The 18854-nt window shown below is 34.5% G+C and overlaps 1 protein-coding gene across 1 annotated transcript in view; it reads left to right on the forward strand.

Moving 5' to 3' along the window:
* Positions 1–47: 47 nt before the first annotated feature.
* The window catches only part of LOC149417603 (mitochondrial glutamate carrier 1-like), a 38956-nt gene continuing 20149 nt past the window's right edge, over positions 48–18854 (forward strand). The window contains exons 1-2 of the mRNA XM_089640438.1: positions 48–445; positions 13572–13706. Coding sequence (XP_089496564.1) covers positions 411–445; positions 13572–13706 — 170 coding nt within the window. The 5' untranslated portion in view covers positions 48–410. The remainder of the gene's footprint in view (positions 446–13571; positions 13707–18854) is intronic.

Consider the following 18854-nt stretch of genomic DNA (forward strand, 5'->3'; position numbering starts at 1 on the left):
AACGTATATTTGATTGTCTCAACTTCCTCTCAGTTTGTTTCGGCGAGTTTCGTGAGAAGTCAGAAGTGCGGTTATTCGGATTGCGCGGGATCTGTCATTTCTGAAATTGTGTTGCCTTATATATCATTAATGATTTATTTGATTCAAATCATTTCATAAAGACGTTCTCTTCCGATATTATTTACTGCAATAAATCACTTAACAATTCCTTAACTCCCGAATCCATTGCCACAGTTTCTCCAGACATTCGGTTTTGACAGTTGATCAAAAATCGATTGAATGTTCTAATATTATATAATTTGACGAGTAAAGCCACAACCGGTTTTATATCAAGTGAAAAAATAATAGACGGAGATAATAATACAGTTATTGTTTTTTTTAATCGCTAAAGTTTTTATAAACAAAGAACCATGACAAGCACCGGCCAACCACCTCAGCAGTTCGCGTAAGTAAATTTTATGTCTAAATATGATTTTCAATATTATGTAGGTATTGTACAAAATATTTTATTTCTCTTATTATGAAATGAATTAATTCAGTTATCAAAGTTTCAATTCAAGGACAAAATTAAATTTCCACAATATAAATAAAAATGTAAATATTCGTTTGTTCAAAATCTTAAATCTCCGAGAGTTCTGCACCGATTGCTTTGACATTTTAATACAACGTTGCATTCGAATACGCATCTGTTTTTATATACCTATATTATACAGATGCACCTGCGACAGGTAAAAACATGCTTTTTTTAATCTGCGCCATCTTTTGGACGTAAAAGCAACACGCGCTACTGTTTCTAGATCTACACAGGCAGACTGAACCACTGCAACGCGTGGCGGGGTAGAGCTAGTTTATAATAAGACTGATTTATTTGAATCTTAGAAACGGAGGCTTCAATTTTATATTGGTTTTAGTTTCAAAATATAATCCGTGTTCGTTCCGTTCACATTGAGCTTCCACCTTTTTAGTAATCAGTATGAATATTGTAGTATTGCTCTTGAAATGAGTTAATTGTACAAATTTGACTCAAAGCAAACCATACATATTTCCAATGAAGGGCTTTGGTTTTCAGACCCCCTTTTTAGTGATAAAGTTAATCTAGTTCATGGGCGACCTTAAATTCCAAGAATCCACTATGTTACTAACTAACATTCCACAGAGTGTTAATTTTTTCTGTGCTTAGCTATTTAATAATAAATTCAGTATTCTTTCAGTCTCTCCTACATAGTATCGTTCCCAAGTAGGACTCCATTCATCCATTTTCTTTATCTTATTCTTTGTATGGTTCCCAAGTATGACTTCATTCATCTACTTTATTTATCTTATTCTTTGTATGGTTCCCAAGTATGACTTCATTCATCTACTTTATTTATCTTATTCTTTATATGGTTCCCAAGTATGACTTCATTCATCTACTTTATTTATCTTATTCTTTGTATGGTTCCCAAGTATGACTTCATTCATCTACTTTATTTATCTTATTCTTTGTATGGTTCAAAAGTATGACTCCATTCATCTATTTTCTTTATCTTATTCTTTGTATGGTTCCCAAGTATGACTTCATTCATCTACTTTCATTATCTTATTCTTTGTATGGTTCCCAAGTATGACTCCATTCATCTATTTTATTTATCTTATTTGTATGGTTTCCAAATACGGCACCATTCATCTATTTTTCCTTGACCCGCAGATATTTAGATCTTCATCCCCTCATATTGTGGCACACGGCCGTCTCTACTACAAAAATCTAAAAAAATATATGTGAACTATTTATTGACGTTCCATTTCTTATTTGAACAGCTCATATTTTAAGAATTTAATTGCTGAGATATGCATTAATTACGAAAAGTTGCTCAAATATGTATTAACGACCAAAAATGCATTACGCGCATAATATTCGATGTCTAATAATAATTAATGTTATATTATTTACAAAAAAAGTATATTAAAAATACTGTCCTCGTGTCAAAAATCAATCGCCAGTGTGTAAACCTTTCACGAAAATATTTTTTCATAATGTTTGGCTATTGGGTACATTTATTTTCGAAATCATCTGTCGATATTTTCTCGTAGTAACAACGGTAACCAAAGTTATCCGCCTTTTGTATCCAGTAATCAAGTTACATCTCGATATGTTTATGTAAATGTCGAAAGTACCTACATACTTTCTGACACGAATAACTAACAATAACAAATCAATTAATTGGCTTCATAATCTCTTGTGATTGCCAAGTCTGAGAGCACTAACGTAGTTAACTCCGATCTGAAATACGATATTCGAGATAATATCGTACCTAATGCCTTATCTAAAATGAATTGAAATTCTTACTAGATCGCCGATATTTTTCGTGTTCAATGTTGTTTCTTTGCTCATAATATTTCGCCTTGACTCCCGTTTAATAAATCGTCACGATCTGCAAACAGTTTGCCCTCTAACAATTTTCGCCTTGAGATCGGTTGGTGGCCAGAGCTATGTAATATGTACGTATTATGTATATTACACCTACCAATATGTCAATGTGTTTTACGAAGCAAATAACGTACGTTAGGTACCATACCAATTGTCTTGTACCACATTAGTTATTTATCATGTTCGTTTTGACGTAAAAATGTACTGTTCCGAAACTTTCAGAGATAACAAGCCATCACTACATTCTGTCGATCATTATTTCATGACAACTACGTTAGTTATTTATCATGGTCGTTTTTACGTAAAAATGTACTGTTCCGAAACATTCAGAGATAACAAGCCATCACTACATTCTGTCGATCATTATTTCATGACAACTACGTTAGTTATTTATCATGGTCGTTTTGACCTAAAAATGTACTGTTCTGAAACTTTCAGAGATAACAAGCCATCACTACTTCTGTCGATCATTATTTCATGACAACTACATTAGTTATTTATCATGTTCGTTTTGACGTAAAAATGTACTGTTCCGAAACTTTCAGAGATAACAAGCCATCACTACATTCTGTCGATCATTATTTCATGACAACTACGTTAGTTATTTATCATGGTCGTTTTTACGTAAAAATGTACTGTTCCGAAACATTCAGAGATAACAAGCCATCACTACATTCTGTCGATCATTATTTCATGACAACTACGTTAGTTATTTATCATGGTCGTTTTGACCTAAAAATGTACTGTTCTGAAACTTTCAGAGATAACAAGCCATCACTACTTCTGTCGATCATTATTTCATGACAACTACATTAGTTATTTATCATGTTCGTTTTGACGTAAAAATGTACTGTTCCGAAACTTTCAGAGATAACAAGCCATCACTACATTCTGTCGATCATTATTTCATGACAACTACGTTAGTTATTTATCATGTTCGTTTTGACGTAAAAATGTACTGTTCCGAAACTTTCAGAGATAACAAGCCATCACTACATTCTGTCGATCATTATTTCATGACAACTACGTTAGTTATTTATCATGTTCGTTTTGACGTAAAAATGTACTGTTCGAAACTTTCAGAGATAACAAGCCATCACTACATTCTGTCGATCATTATTTCATGACAACTACGTTAGTTATTTAACATGGTCGTCTTTACGTAAAAATACATGCCCAAAATACTGTTCCGAAACTTTGTGAGATAACAATAAGCCTTCACTACATTCTGTTAATCATTATTTAGGAACCAATTTTTTTGTGAAACCGCACAAGAGTCCCAACTGCTCCTAACCGCCTGGAGACTATAACGTCCCTAGTTGTGGCATGTTGAGAGGCTAAAGGTATTAAGGAGGGGAAGGAGATGGGGAAGAGTAAGGTGGGGAAGTACCTGGCCATTCAGATCTGGTTACCAAACACGGCCAAAGCCATTTCAAGCAACTTTTCGATTCTGAGTGGTCTTACACCAGGGCGATGTCAATGTCAACTGAATTGAATATAAACAACGGTTTTTGATAAATCCATAGTTCACAAAATACCTACCGACAATAATCAAATAATAAAATACAATGGAACCGGTATTACGATGGAAGATGCTCCGATGAACTAGCGTCATTGATCCCTACGGCAACTGTGCATAGTCGGAACCATCAACGACTATTTTGCAGAGCTTTATCTTTTTGCGGGAAGTTTTTTTTAACTGGTTGCAGAATTGGAGGATCGCAAGGTTTTTTGTCAAAACAGTGCAAAATTTCTGGTGCGAAAAGAAATTAAGGCGATGCACTACGTCGTGTAATATTTTAAATTGAGCCGCTATCAATAACAACCCTTACATAGATGGCGATAAGGTTTAACACCATCCGCCTGTTTTGATCTATGCATGAAAAAAACATGGCCAAAAAGTGCCTTTAATTTTATTTTGTGGATGTTCAGGCATAAATATTTAATTTTTTTCCGATCATTTTATAAATAACTTAATTTGCCACATTATACAATAAAATCATCACCGAACATAGGTTCGTAAGAAGGAGATTTTGAACTTTAAAGCAGTTTTCATAGGCCTTATGAATTATTTTTTTCTGGGCTTATAAAAAAACTTATCTAAAAAATACTCGATTATTTCAAAGGCCAAGATGTATTTTACTCGCAGTATTTAATTAAAGCATCTGAAACATTTCTAGGCGGCCAAATTTTCAAACCAAAAACACATGATTTTGCATTACTACGCATGGAATCGCCGAAATTTAAAATATTTCGAAGTCAAAGACACAACGTAGAAATGAATGTTAACATTATACATATATGTACGGTTTCCAATGGTTATTGTAAGTCGTATACTACGGTTAGTGTCGTTATCTCTGTAGGTCAGACTTTATTCAATATCCACTATATCCAGGTTATCTGAAAAACCTTTCACATGATTAGTTTTATACACTTTCGATGGGAAGAATTTTTTGTATTGTTTCCCATTGCATCATCTCGTGGTTATCTTTATATCATTTAAATAATTTGATTAATGGACTCGCGGATGTTTACAATAGTTAATGACTTCGTCTATTTGCTGGAAATAATGCTGTAACCAATTAATGAATTTTCCCACCATTACTTAACTATCTCATTATTTTATAGATCAAGGTAATATTGGACGGAGAAAACTTATTGATTCAATAGATTGCTATTTTATTTAGAATCTCTTCAAATTATTCGTATTCCGGTTATAAATGGGGTTGCAGGAATTCAGTAAAAAAGGAATGTGTTATCGCGATATCGGAACACGTGTTCATAAAAATATTTTAGCATTTCGTAATTATATATTATCAGGGCAAATGCAGGTGCATGAACACGTGTTCCGATGTATTAAGAATATATTAAAAGTTTAACAGGAAACAGCCTGCAATCCCGTTTTTACCGGATTTTTATAAATCAGCAATCAGCAAGTGGATACGATGTTATTGTAAATGTTTACTCTTTTTTTCGATAATCTTTGATGTCACTAGTAGTTACTACCCGGCTTCGCTTGAGTTTGAACATCTTTTTTGACAGTTGGTATTTAATAATAATAATGTTTGTTAATTTCAATTGAACAGAGCGGTGAGGGCAATACTCTGTCTGCCATATAAAAGCTTACATCTAAATAAATTACATGATATTAGGTTCAAAATAAAAATTAAATAAAACATATTTAGGACTTGCACTACGGTGGCTTGAGGGAAATTCTCCATCTTTGGTGTAGGGGCGCACCCTGCCACTGGGCGACGGCCTCGACAAGAGTGTTTTCCGATCTCCGGTAGCGCTGACTCGTTCCGGCTACTCTGTGGCGCATCAAGGCAGCAAACCCATGCACCCTTCCCTCTGCGAATATCTGTGAGGCGCTGCATCGCCAACGGAGGCCGAACAGCGCCCTGTATTTGTTGTTATACCTTGTCCATAGTTCGCTAGTGTAAAAGCTCATGCAGTATGTTTGGAATCGTTGCTTCTTCACCGGAGAACTGCACTTGTTGAATTTCCTGGCGAGCATGTTGGCTCGCACACTCAGTACTCTTCTTTGACCTTCTATTTCAGTTTTATCATTTAGGTCATCAGTGACGACATGCCCCAAATATTTTATTTTACTGCAGATTTTGAGATTGGCTCCGCCGAAACAAATGGGCGGACCAGTATTTGCTTTAAATATCAACAATGATGATTTTTTTATCATTGTACCCGTGTACTATGAACGTATGCTTCGCATATGGCCAGAAGCTTCGTCGTTGCTTTTACCGATGGGGCTAGTATGACCATGTCGTCTGCATAACTAATATTGTCCACACATACCCAGCAATATGACAACAGATTCTTTTTTGTCCAATGATTTACCAAGCTCATCCATTTACACGTTAAACAGCATTGGGGACATTGAGCCTCCTTGACTAACGCCGCACCCATTCCATCCAAATTCCATCTAACAATTTTTTTCTTCTGGTTGTACCAAGTACTCAATATATTGACAATTTGCGGTGGTACTTTTCGTTTGGTCAGTTTTTTCTACAACTTATTATGATTATCTAGGAAGCACGCGTACATCGTAGTTTTTTCTGGCTTTATTTAGTATTCGATGTCTGTTTCATGCTGTATATGATCAGTGGAGCATCCAGCTTTGAAGCCCTTTTGTGAGTCCGCTGTACCGAGTTTGTCTTCCGTTAAATGTAATATCACCTTTTTGAAGATTCTTGCAATTATTGTGGCAAGAGATATGGGCCTGTAATTAACGGATGGTGTCAGATTCAGTTGGCGGTTTTTTGGAATCGGTATTATTATGGCTTTGGACAGTTCTTTAAGAATGCGTCCGAACCCGATCATGGCACTGAAGAGAGAAGCTTCATAGTTGATGATTTAATTTATGTCGATAATTGAAAATATTTGCGGTTGACCGGACAGTATAAGATGTGTAAATTTCATGATGCAAGCACTCCCCTTTCGAGAGTTCTTCGCTTCTTCATTTTTCAACTTGTTTTTAGTATATTTTTATGTATTTTATTTTTTAATATAATATGTACCTAGTACCTGGGCATAATTAAAAACAACGTAATCACAGTTCGCTCTGGTTATCATTGGCTAGATCTCACAAATCTAAGTGGTCATGAATAATCTCGGTAAGTATTTTAAAATCAGATTATGTTCTGATATGACCGTGAAAGTATTAATTTTATGATCAAGCATTTTCTCGTAAAAATTAGTCTCCTAGTTCATAACATATTATTTCCACAAAGATTATTTATATAGATGACTTTATGGCGCGAATACATTAGCGAGCCGATTGGTAAATCTGAACTTTGAAATGACTGCTTTTATGGACAAAACTAGTAAATGCATTGGTGATCTCTGCAATTAATAATAATCAGATGATTTGTTTATTGTGTAGCGCCGTTTTTGTGAAAAATAATCTCAAGGGCGATGTGTTAGGACTGTTCGGTGTTAGGTATTATCAGCGCCTTGGCGCCTTGACAATTCGGCGTCCGGAGCGCATTGCTCCAATTGGGCCCGCGTAAAGCCGGCCCTGTTTTTGGACTGCTTCAATTCCAACACCAAATATTGTCCCTCTTTCAAGAAGAATCACAAATATTTCATGACAACAATCTTATTGGATGAGCTTGTTATCGGGTCACACTAATGTAATCGTGATCCGTTTATTTCTGATTGTTTACTTTAAGTTATTGACATGTTCTCTTTCACTAGTGTTAAGTTAGCAGAACACATTAGTTCACACAAGTACACATAAGGTGATAATAATATTCACTCGACACGTGAAGACGGTTAATATTCTAGGTAAATCTGATGCCAATTAATGTAATTGGAATTTCTTAACTTAAATTTATATTTTTTGGAAATGTACCACATTTTAAAAATCAAGTATGTACCTACATCTATCATGACTCATGACATTTTAAAAATCAATTATGTACCTACATCATGACACATTCGAAATCAAGTATGAGATTACTAGCTGACATATACCCGGCGTTGCTCTAGGTTATGAATAGTTAGGGGTAAAGTTTTGAGGTTGTGAATTCTAGTCTATATGAAACCTTTGTGCATTTCTAATGTGAAAATGATATCATAAAAATGAGTATTGCTGATTTTATGATATTAAAAATGTCTTCTAATTATTTGTAATCCGGTTAAAAACGGGATTGGGATAGGCCGTTTCCTGATACAATTTTAGTACATTCCAAATATATCGGAATAAGTGTTAATGCACCTGCTTTTGCCTTGATAATATATAATGACGAAATGCGAAAATATTATGATTTTAATGAACGAGTGTTCCGACTTCGTGATAATACATTCCTCTTTCACTAAAAGTTTAACAGAGAAACTATCAAATGTAAGGGCCTTCAATTTCGTCTTTAACCGGATTAAGAATATTGCGAAGAGATTCTTAATAAATTGGCGATACTTGTTTTTCTCCGTTTATCCACTTTAATTCGGCTGCTTATCCCATTCCAGTGCATAGACTCCTTCTACCATTTAAACCACTTTCTAAACACCCCTGGCACTAATAAGAACAAACTTTGAAATCTTCGGCGAAATCTGTCCAGTAGTTTTTGAGTCTAAAGCAGTGATACTCAACCTTTTTCTTCTGCGGGCCACATTCATATGTTTGTAAAGCTACGCGGGCCGCAACACTATACTGGTCAGTGTTGCCAACGGTGTGAGCTGGATTCCCCCTCTTATTATTCGAAATCCATGGGGGGGGGGGGGGTAGCTACGGAATTCCATTTTCGAAAATTTCCGGCCGCAAAAAGTATTATGTCAAATAGATATATAAAGGTAAGTTCAAGAGGTTTTTGTTTTGTTTAGTAGCCTAAATGGCGATTCATCGCCTTCGTTGGTAGTAACACTGGTAACCATTTAACTTTGGAACTGTCAAAAATTTATGCGTTGCCACGAGCAAAATTATTTGCGCGCATATTTGTCTGTCGAATCTTTGTTTTTTAGAGATAGATCTAGCGTGTGCAGTTATGGTGTGCAGTAGCAACACTCTTATACCATATTATATTATATAGAAAGTATATTATACTTATACTATCCTCTTCGGGTTTCAATGTCTGTAGGTCAAAGTCGCAATTAATCTCAAATTAACGTGATATAGAATGCCAGATTTTGTAAATCATGTTCCTGATATTAAATGTATTGAGGGCCGCACAAAATAGCTCGGCGCACAGTGGGCTGAAAATCGGCTTTCATAGACATAGAGACTTGAATTTTCAAGGGTATTTTTTTTGGCTAGAAATGGATTCTGCTGATCATTACTATGCTATAAAATGTCGTACGAAGCAATTGCGTGTACAAATGAAGGAGTTATAATTTTTTTAAGAAAAATTTGTATGGCGCTGACATTAAAAATGAGGCTATCTCTGGAATCATAAGGTTGGCCGTTCTATCCTTACATACAGATAATACTACTATTTATTTGTATTTTTTTGACATACTTCATATTGTGGCGCAAGGTGCGATTTTTTTTTTTTAAATCCTCAAAGTTGAAAAAACCCTTTTTACTGTTGATGATTCATTTTAATGCTTAAATGCTTTTGGGCTTGCAGTGTAAATAAAATATTGTAAACTAGACAAAGCATACTCATATGTAAAGCATTTAAGCATTAAAATGAATCTTCAACATAAAAAAGTTTTTTTTTCAACTTTGAGGATTTAAAAAAAAAAATCACAAGTTTCGCCACAATACGAAGTATGTCAAAAAAATACAAATAAATAGTAGTATATTTGTGTGTAAGGATATAATGGTCAACCTTATGATTCCAGAGATAGCCTCATTTTTAATGTCAGTTCCATACAAATTTTTCTTAAAAAAATGATGACTCCTTCATTTGTACACGCAATTGCTTCATACAAATTTTTATAGCATAGTAATGATCAGCAGAATCCATTTCTAGCCAAAAAAAATACACTTGAAAATTCAAGTCACTATGTCTATGAAAGGCGATTTTCAGCTCACTGTGCACAGTTTTTTGGCTTGGAGTGTAAATAAAATATTGTAAACTAGACAAAGCATACTCATATGTAAAGCATTTAAGCATTAAAATGAATCATCAACAAAAAAAAGATTTTTTTTCCACTTTAGGATTTAAAAAAAAAAATCGCACCTTGCGCCACAATATGAAGTATGTCAAAAAAATACAAATAAATAGTAGTATTATCTGTGTGTAAGGATAGAACGGCCAACCTTATGATTCCAGAGATAGCCTCATTTTTAATGTCGGCGCCATACAAATTTTTCTTAAAAAAATTATAACTCCTTCATTTGTACACGCAATTGCTTCGTACGACATTTTATAGCATAGTAATGATCAGCAGAATCCATTTCTAGCCAAAAAAAATACCCTTGAAGATTCAAGTTTCTATGTCTATGAGAGCCGATTTTCAGCCCACCGTGCGGCGGGCCGCATGCGGCCCGCGGGCCGCAGGTTGAGTATGACTGGTCTAAAGGGTACACACTTACGGACATTGCCTGTTATTTATATAGATTGGATTATAAACCTGACGTCAACCTAAAGTTACGTCCTAAAACTGGTTAAAACATACGAACAATACCTTTTATCTATTTAGATAGTAATAACCTCCGTCTTAATAACTGATAACATGTCATTAAATCTAGTCTAGCTTCAATCTACTAAATAATAAACCTTTTCCATGGTCAAAAGACCAATTGGAATTTATCCCACGGTAAATCACTGTTAATTAACTTGGCAATCCCTAATTGTTTTCTCACGCACCTATCGTGAAATAGTGCACGGCGCGAGACAGTTGATCTACGTGCCAGCATGCCGTTAGTTGCGACTAATAGCGCGTTTCAATATTAATGACTAGAGATGAATAATGCTCTTGCCCCAGTATCGAAGACCTCGGAAGATTATGCCAACTGGCATAACCGAATTAATGTAAAAGTATTGTGAATTTTTTCATTCAATCGAAGACCAAAAAAATCGATTATATCGCGTTTTTACATTAACTCCACACTATAATTTCCTTCAGGGCCTATGTCATCACTGGAGATTCTGTATGAGGGTCTTTTTGAGGAGAGGAAGGAGTGCACATGGGTCTTGAAGAGGGTGACCGAATAACTCATCAAAATGAAAATTCAACACACTTATAAAAAGTGCTATAAAGTTATGAAAAGTGATGAAACAAAAACTAGGTTAAATAGGTTACATTTGTAACTGTTTAATTTATAGCACTTTTTATAGGTGTGTTGAATTGTCATTTTGGGGAGTTATCATGGAACCCTTGAAGAGGCCCATGTTGTAGTGGGGAGTAAACACAGAGGCCGGAAAATCGTTCTACATCCGAATTGTTGAACTCAAGAACGATTTGTAGAAGAGACCCGTTCTCGTGAAAAATTTCAACCGTGTACATATCGTCGCTGTGAAATCAAACCGGCATATCTGCAAAATGCTTGTTTTTCACCAGAGCGCTTTAAAGATTTCGCATATGATATTTTCCTTTTAACGTCCGTTTGGTTCACCTCAAAGCCACCTTATGAATGAATAAAATTTAGACGAATACTGCTTATTGAAGTAGTAGTTGCAAATAAATCGAAAATTGCTTAAATTAAGAGTAAAATGCAGATATGCCAGTGTGGCTTTAAAATCAATGTAATATTTGCTTTTGTGTCATAGTGGCTTCTTCTTTTGGAACCTGTTTTAGGTATAAAAAAAGATAATGTTGTCAATGAAAAAATAATTTATTGCTTCACAATTTTTTTATAAACAATTAACCTAAAACTGCTCTTCCCTTTGCTGGTAACTTCAAAGTTTCCCAATCGTTTATGGAAATCTGAATAAATTAACGGTATTATCCCGGCGGTAACTAACTTTTTTAGGATAACATTTTTCTTCTTATCATCAATGGTCTCTTGGAATAAGCTTGCATCGGAACAGGATTCACGCTCTCATTGCCCCGTTTATTCATTTTCTTCACCTCCTCCTAGGCATGTGATCCGTAGGATGTTTTGAAGGCAAAGTTGCCGTCGTCTTTAATTACTTTAAACGTTCGAATGTCCAAAATGGGTAAAAATACCTGGGGGTCCTTCAGAGCTTTTATATCAAAAAGTCCTCATGACTCAACTCATGAACCAGGTAAGGCTTGCCACTTTTCTTTGCCATTTTCATGGCCATGGCCTATTGGGAAGGTAAGTATATCGGTCCGCTTCGGAGTGCTATTTTAACTTATTTTTCAATGGTTGATTGAGCCGAATCCACCTTGTTTTTGGTGTGGCCCTTTACTAAAAATTTGTGAGTGATGTATTTTTTTTTTTTTAATGTTGTAACAGCATATTTGTAAATTGCCATCATAAAGTTATTTTTTTGTTGTCCACAACAATTATCGTTGTAAAAGACGATTTTATTTTGTTTCGTATTTTGGTAAATGAGACATACATCACACTGATCTTTCTCCGGTGTGAAAGTTTGTATGACTTGAAAAAACCTCTGTACTGGTAGTAGCTGATTCCTGCAAGGTTTGACTCCTTTCTTTCTTTTAGATGATCTCTGTGATCGGCGATAGATTTTCCACCATCTATATACTCCAGAGAACTTTGAGATATGTAGTAATGACTAGGAACACTTGCGTTTACAGTGGCAAGGAGGCTTCATGTTTCGTTGGTTCACTCTTCCACGGGTTTTAGACTCGTATTCCTCACTGCAGTTTCGCATCTTTCAGTTTGCTAAAGTTTTTTTTATTAAATTTGCTTATTTTAATTTATTTTTTTAACCGAGAGAAATTTTGCCCGGGTCACACATTTTGGCATATATGCCGGTTTGTTTTAGTTGAGGCTGCTATAAACGCTTTTGTTAAGTGCAAACCGGATTATCTACCAATAAGTCATACCATAAGTCATATCTGGGTAATAATAAAAATGTACTATTGTGAGATAATTAATTCAGTTTTACTTATATGATGGACGCATTTCCCCCTTGAAAGTTTTGAAGTAACTGGCGTATTGCGGAATAGGTCTGTCTTCTGCTAAAAAAGTGGCGATTCCCGCGTAAATGCATACCGGCCGACAGATTTTTATTCAACTATACGACATGCCGGTTCGACATAAGAATAGAAGGGAAAAAAAGATTTTTTGTGACACCAATAACTCAAAAGCTCCATTTTTGCACATATGCCGGTTTGATTTAACAGCGACGATATAATCGGCGCGCGTAAGCTCTGTACTTCTGCACCCTAAAAAATTGATTTTTCTGTCTAGAATTTCTTGGTCAATGAAATGTATATTATGGATCTTTGAAGTAGGTATCCATATCTGGCGACTATAAGACATATTATTGATTAACTTGTATTTTTGTAATATTGTATTCTAGTAGGTACCTACCTAACGAAATGTGAATCCAAAACAGTTAGTAAACTAATCAACTTTAATGTGCGATTATAAATATCGAAATCTGAGATGAATTGCCTTCAATAAAGATTAATTTCCAAGTGTTTATTCGGTGACATAATCTGCGATCGTACATAAAGTTTAATTAAATGCCTTTGAAAAATCTGCTGCCGATTTGGCACTGATGATGGTACAAACCAATTTATTTGGCACCGTTGACACAGATTCAATATCAGATTTTTTATGACAGCTCTTTATTAACAATTCCTTTTTATTTTCCCTCAGACTTCTCCCCAAAATCATCAATGGCGGCATTGCGGGGATCATCGGAGTTTCGTGCGTCTTCCCATTGGACCTGGTGAAGACCAGGCTGCAGAACCAGACCATCGGTCCTAAGGGGGAGAAGATGTACTCGTCAATGTGAGTAACTAACTACTAACTGCACAGCCTGATTTGGTATTCACATCTGGGACTATTCTGGATTCGTTTGAGCTGATGTTTTATATTCAGCACAAAATTTCATCATTTTCTCTCAAATTGTAGTCGGAACCTTTGGTTTTATAGACGTGTACATTTTAATTATTCTGTGGTGAACTTCTATATTTGAATATAAAGCTTTGTTTAAAATTAAACAATAACTTTGTAAACATCACTTATAGGTAAATACTTAATGCCGACCGGGTTTCGCTACAACCATAGCTTCATCAGCGCTTCATATGAAGAAATAAAGCTTTGTGTTTTCTCTTTTTAACATCGTCTAGTTCTTATTTCTAGCTAAGACAGTAAGGGAGACATGATTTCTATGAGATCATATGAGTTGTACAAATGACTACATCTACTAGCTGCTTGTTCCCAAAACCGATCAAATTAGCCTGAGGAATCAAAGGGAAATGCATATAGTTGCGTCAACAATCATGTTTCCTGGCAACTCAATCCGACTCACAAAATTCCTGAGTATACTGGCCCATATTCCTACTGGCTCTGGACAGTTAGGAGTTAGTTGGTACCATTCATTTAGTAAACCATTTATTATTAAACTCCGCATATGAGGTTTTTAGCTTCCACACTGAAGGGTATTTGGGTTGGGATGCCCAGAATTATTCAGATCGGAAAAAGTTCATTCCGAAATGTAATAATTACTTATTTCTTCAATAATTGCATAATTATTCTGTGCCACCGTTACAAATTTGGTGGAAGAATGATTGCGAATTGCCACGAAAAGTTTGATCTCATAACAAACCTAAATAACTGACTCATTATAGAATTATAATATCTGGCATTGAAAATCCATTATATTTTCAAGTGCAATCATTATTTTCTATAAATAAGTGATTTCTCTTGCACTGAATGTTATTGTTTCTTCATATTTGACCATATTTATTGGACCTTTCCCAAAATCATACGAGGTGCGGGGCTTTAGTCAAAGAAATACTAAACGCTAGGCCCAACTTACACCAACAAAAGATATAGGAACGTTCCGTAAAGAGGTAGGTACTCTACTTAAAGTATAGTTTAACCCTTATGTACCTGAAAGTGAAAATTTTGTACGACCCGAAGGGGGTCACTACGGTCCCCCGTGTATCCCCGGGGGAAGAGTAATTTCTTCGGAATTAGATAGATATTATCTATATCTTAAAAAGCAGTAACGGAATATTTTTTTAATGAAGGGCAATAGCGGAATTTTTAGAATTAACTAAATTATTTTTATGTATTTATTTTTTCAGGCCATGAAGCCTTTTTTACGTGTATTCAATGTTTAAGGTAAGGTGATCAGGAGTACAATGATTAGTCTATATTACATAACGTAATATGCCGAGTACGAACAGGTACAAGTTATCATTGAGAGTAGTAGCGGAACAAGTAATTTTGTATGATGTTCAGTAATTAGTAATTTTGTTGATGTTAGTAAAATAAATATGAAATGTATATTGTTAATTATTAATTATTGGGTATTACACAGAACATAACATAACATTTTTATAAGAAACGGTTTGTTGTAAAGCAAATTTGTTTTCAACAAACATTTATTACTCCCGATTGGGTGTTTTATGGAACATAGAAAAAATTATATAAATATAAAGTGTGCATGTAAGAAAAAAGATGAGTTATAAATGTTCTAATATATTGCTTTTTAATTTGGTCACCGAGTGGTGGCGTTAAACATTGATTGAACTATACCAATTACATAGTCTGTGTAGCCTCTGAATTTTCTAAATAATTTTTAGCAGACTTTTAAACATTATAGAGAGCAGTCTGTTATATACTGAGTACGTGGTGTAATAAAACAACTATACGCCAAAACACTCATTTATGCGGACAGCCGCTACCCCCTCCGGAGCGGGAGTGTTAATTGTTGGATATTGTTATTTTATTTATTATTTTTAATATTCAAAATCTGCATACTATGGTTTCTACCATGGTGACAATAAATCAGATTATGAATCAAAACGAAATGATATAGGACTGTTTATTGACAGATAATATAAAGTGCACTAACCCACTATGAAACAATATTATCTGCTGATTGCTGTAAAATCAATAATTTTTTCGCTTTGATAACATTCAACCGATATATTTCTCAGTTATGATAATAAATTAATCATTTGTACAAATTACTGTTTGTTGGACAATTTATTATAAGATTATTTATTATTACACACTTATTTAATGGAATTTAATGTGTTTTTTATGCTGTACTATTCTGCCGCCTGGTAATGCGTTTGATTTGAAACGACAAACGATTACTTATATTTACTGACAGGGGAGGACAATGCATGCGACAAATATTCTCAAAATGCCTCCCATTATAATAATAACATAGCATTTATATAGCGCAGTTTTGTGTTGTTTCACTTCAAGTGCATATGCTTGGTGTAATTCTTATTCACCAGCTCAGGCACGGGGGCTCCGTCGAAGCCAGTCAAGTCGTACTGTACAGGGCCCGCATATATATTATATTAGTATACAACTGCTGACCCTGTATAAATCGCAAGTGCGCCCCACTGTTGAATTTGGCAACCACCTCTGGTCTAGAGCGCCTAAATACTAGAAAAAACCTCTACTTTGTGTAGAAACGGGCGGTTCGTTTGATGCATCCCCATATATCAAACTATTTACTTCAGATATCTTATAGTGTTAGCTAACATATGTATTATTTTATAAAAAAATATTATTTCTTATTCATAAGTATCATTGAATCGCTGACAGCCCTGAATTGATAATGCCAAGTTGCGATGCCTACTCAGCTATTCCAAATACAATTAATTTTGTGGGTAACAATAAACTCACTACTGACTATTATCATAGACACCTCACACTTCGTCTTATGACAGGTCTTATACAAGCCTAGTAGAAATTAGTTCAACTATTGTTACACTGGAACATATTTCTTTAGAATTATGCTTTGTCTTACTGCAATTATATTAATAACTGCATCACTTGCAATAGTGTTTTTGTGTACACGTTAATTGTTCTTTAATTTATTGCTGTTATTATCCTGTTTACCACTGTACGCTTGTAATTCGATTATCACTGTGTTGTAAGAGCCATTTTATGGCGTTTGAATAAATAAATATCTCTAACGGATTGCAATCTTTAGAGTACTTGGCCTTGTTCTACCGGTATTTCAATGGAAGATGCTCCGAGTATATATCGTCGTTGATCCCTTCATTACCGGTATATTGTCAGGAAGAACGCACAATGCGCGCCTAACATTTTTACCTACACGGTTAACATTTGTCACAAGAGTTCCAGAACTGGTCGTTTTTGCGACTCATTCTTGACTTCGCAGATCAGCTGTAGAACGATTTGCGAGCATCAGACCTTCCTCCCAACAACATGGGTCTTTTCAAGACCCATGTTCACTTCTAATGCATTATAATAGAGACTTCTGAGGCTTGAGTGCGTAAAACCGTTTACGTACCCTCGGATATCTGAAATCGTATCTATTACAAATAATGAGATCCGATAATGATGAACAAGATGTCGGGGACGTTCCAGGAAGACATGACTAGGAATCGGATCATTCCAACAGTCGCAATAACAAAAAATCATCCATGAGTTTTATCTTAATTTATTTATTGTTAATAATTATTCATACTATCCCTCTTATCATTATCTGTATGGTCACCCTATTATTGTGGCTGATAAGCCAAAACTGGTACTTTGTAATCCTTATTTAGTCAGTAGAATGTTATTTTTTTTCAACTCAGCTGTAATTTTAGCAGGAAGTTTATTTTTGTAACAATTTTGTAGGTTTACATTTTCAATGTTAAATTATTAAGTTCACATTATTTTATTTATTATTTACTATACTTATCATTGTATTATTATTATTTTTGAAATGTGAGTCAAGACAGTAGTATAGCGTGCCATCCTCTGAAAATTTATTTCTCAATGACATATCATTTTTTATCATTATTGGAGTGTGAAAATTATTTGCACGCCACAAGCACTAGTCAAATTATAAACGGGCCGTTTATAATGTTTGTATACTCACTGATAATAAAGGCTTATAATTTCATGATATAACTCGCCACAAATTTTGGCACATTTTTATAATAACAATAATTATTATTGTCAAACCATTCTGAGGAGTCATAAAAATATTTTTAACTTTTACTAAATTAAAACACCTTTATCTCGTGTGTGGCTGTATTGCTATCACTCTTTATAGCGGTGAAAGTAAAGTAAGCACGGTTCAGATATTACCAGTAGTTCTGTGAACCTGTGACCTAGCGTCCAAAAAATATATATTTCTAATTTTCTACTATTAATCATATAATCAAAACCCAAATTTCCTCTGAAATCATGAGATTAAATCATGGATTCATGATGTATGCAGGTACCACCTACTTACTGAATTATGAACCATTTTTTTTTAATTTCTAATAAGAGTTAATACAACTTGTCCAAAGAAACGTTGTCGCAACATCTCAATGATTATGCTTTAATATTGAAGAAAAAAAAACGAATTAGGAAGTCCAAATAAATACCACGATTTTACCTTTGAATAAATAATCTTTACTGAATAATTAAAACGGCTATCATCTTGATACGGAAACGGAACTTGCAAACAAATTTACAGACAGTCGAAATATATAACATACACTTAGTAAGACACCACTTTATTTTTGAATTAATAACAATAGCCAACCGGGTTTCGCTTGTCCCAAGCTTCATCAGGACTAAATATCAACTAAAGCAAATTAGATACAGGCACATATAAATATAGGTAAATGAAAACAATGAGTGAAAGAGATACAAAACAGATAGAAAGAGATGCAAATAGAAAATGTGGAGACAAATTATTAAGGATGATGAGGAGGGTGGGGGGGGAAGGAAATAACAGTTTCAGCGGCGGAATAAATTTAATATGGGACTATCAGATAAATTAATTTGGTTATTTATTATATTTAAATTATTATTAACTGCTTTTTTATTTCAAGGGCTTCTAAGTTGTTTAATCTAATTCCAGATCCATTTTTATGCAATATTTTAGTTCCCGAGATTTTATCGAATGAATGATTAGATTCAATTAAATGATTTGCGAATTCTGAAAAGGCATTA

Source organism: Hesperophylax consimilis, chromosome 15 (assembly GCF_061612785.1).
Source record: "Hesperophylax consimilis isolate HC1 chromosome 15, BYU_Hcon_1.0, whole genome shotgun sequence".
In the NCBI taxonomy this organism is placed as follows: Eukaryota; Metazoa; Arthropoda; class Insecta; order Trichoptera; family Limnephilidae; genus Hesperophylax; species Hesperophylax consimilis.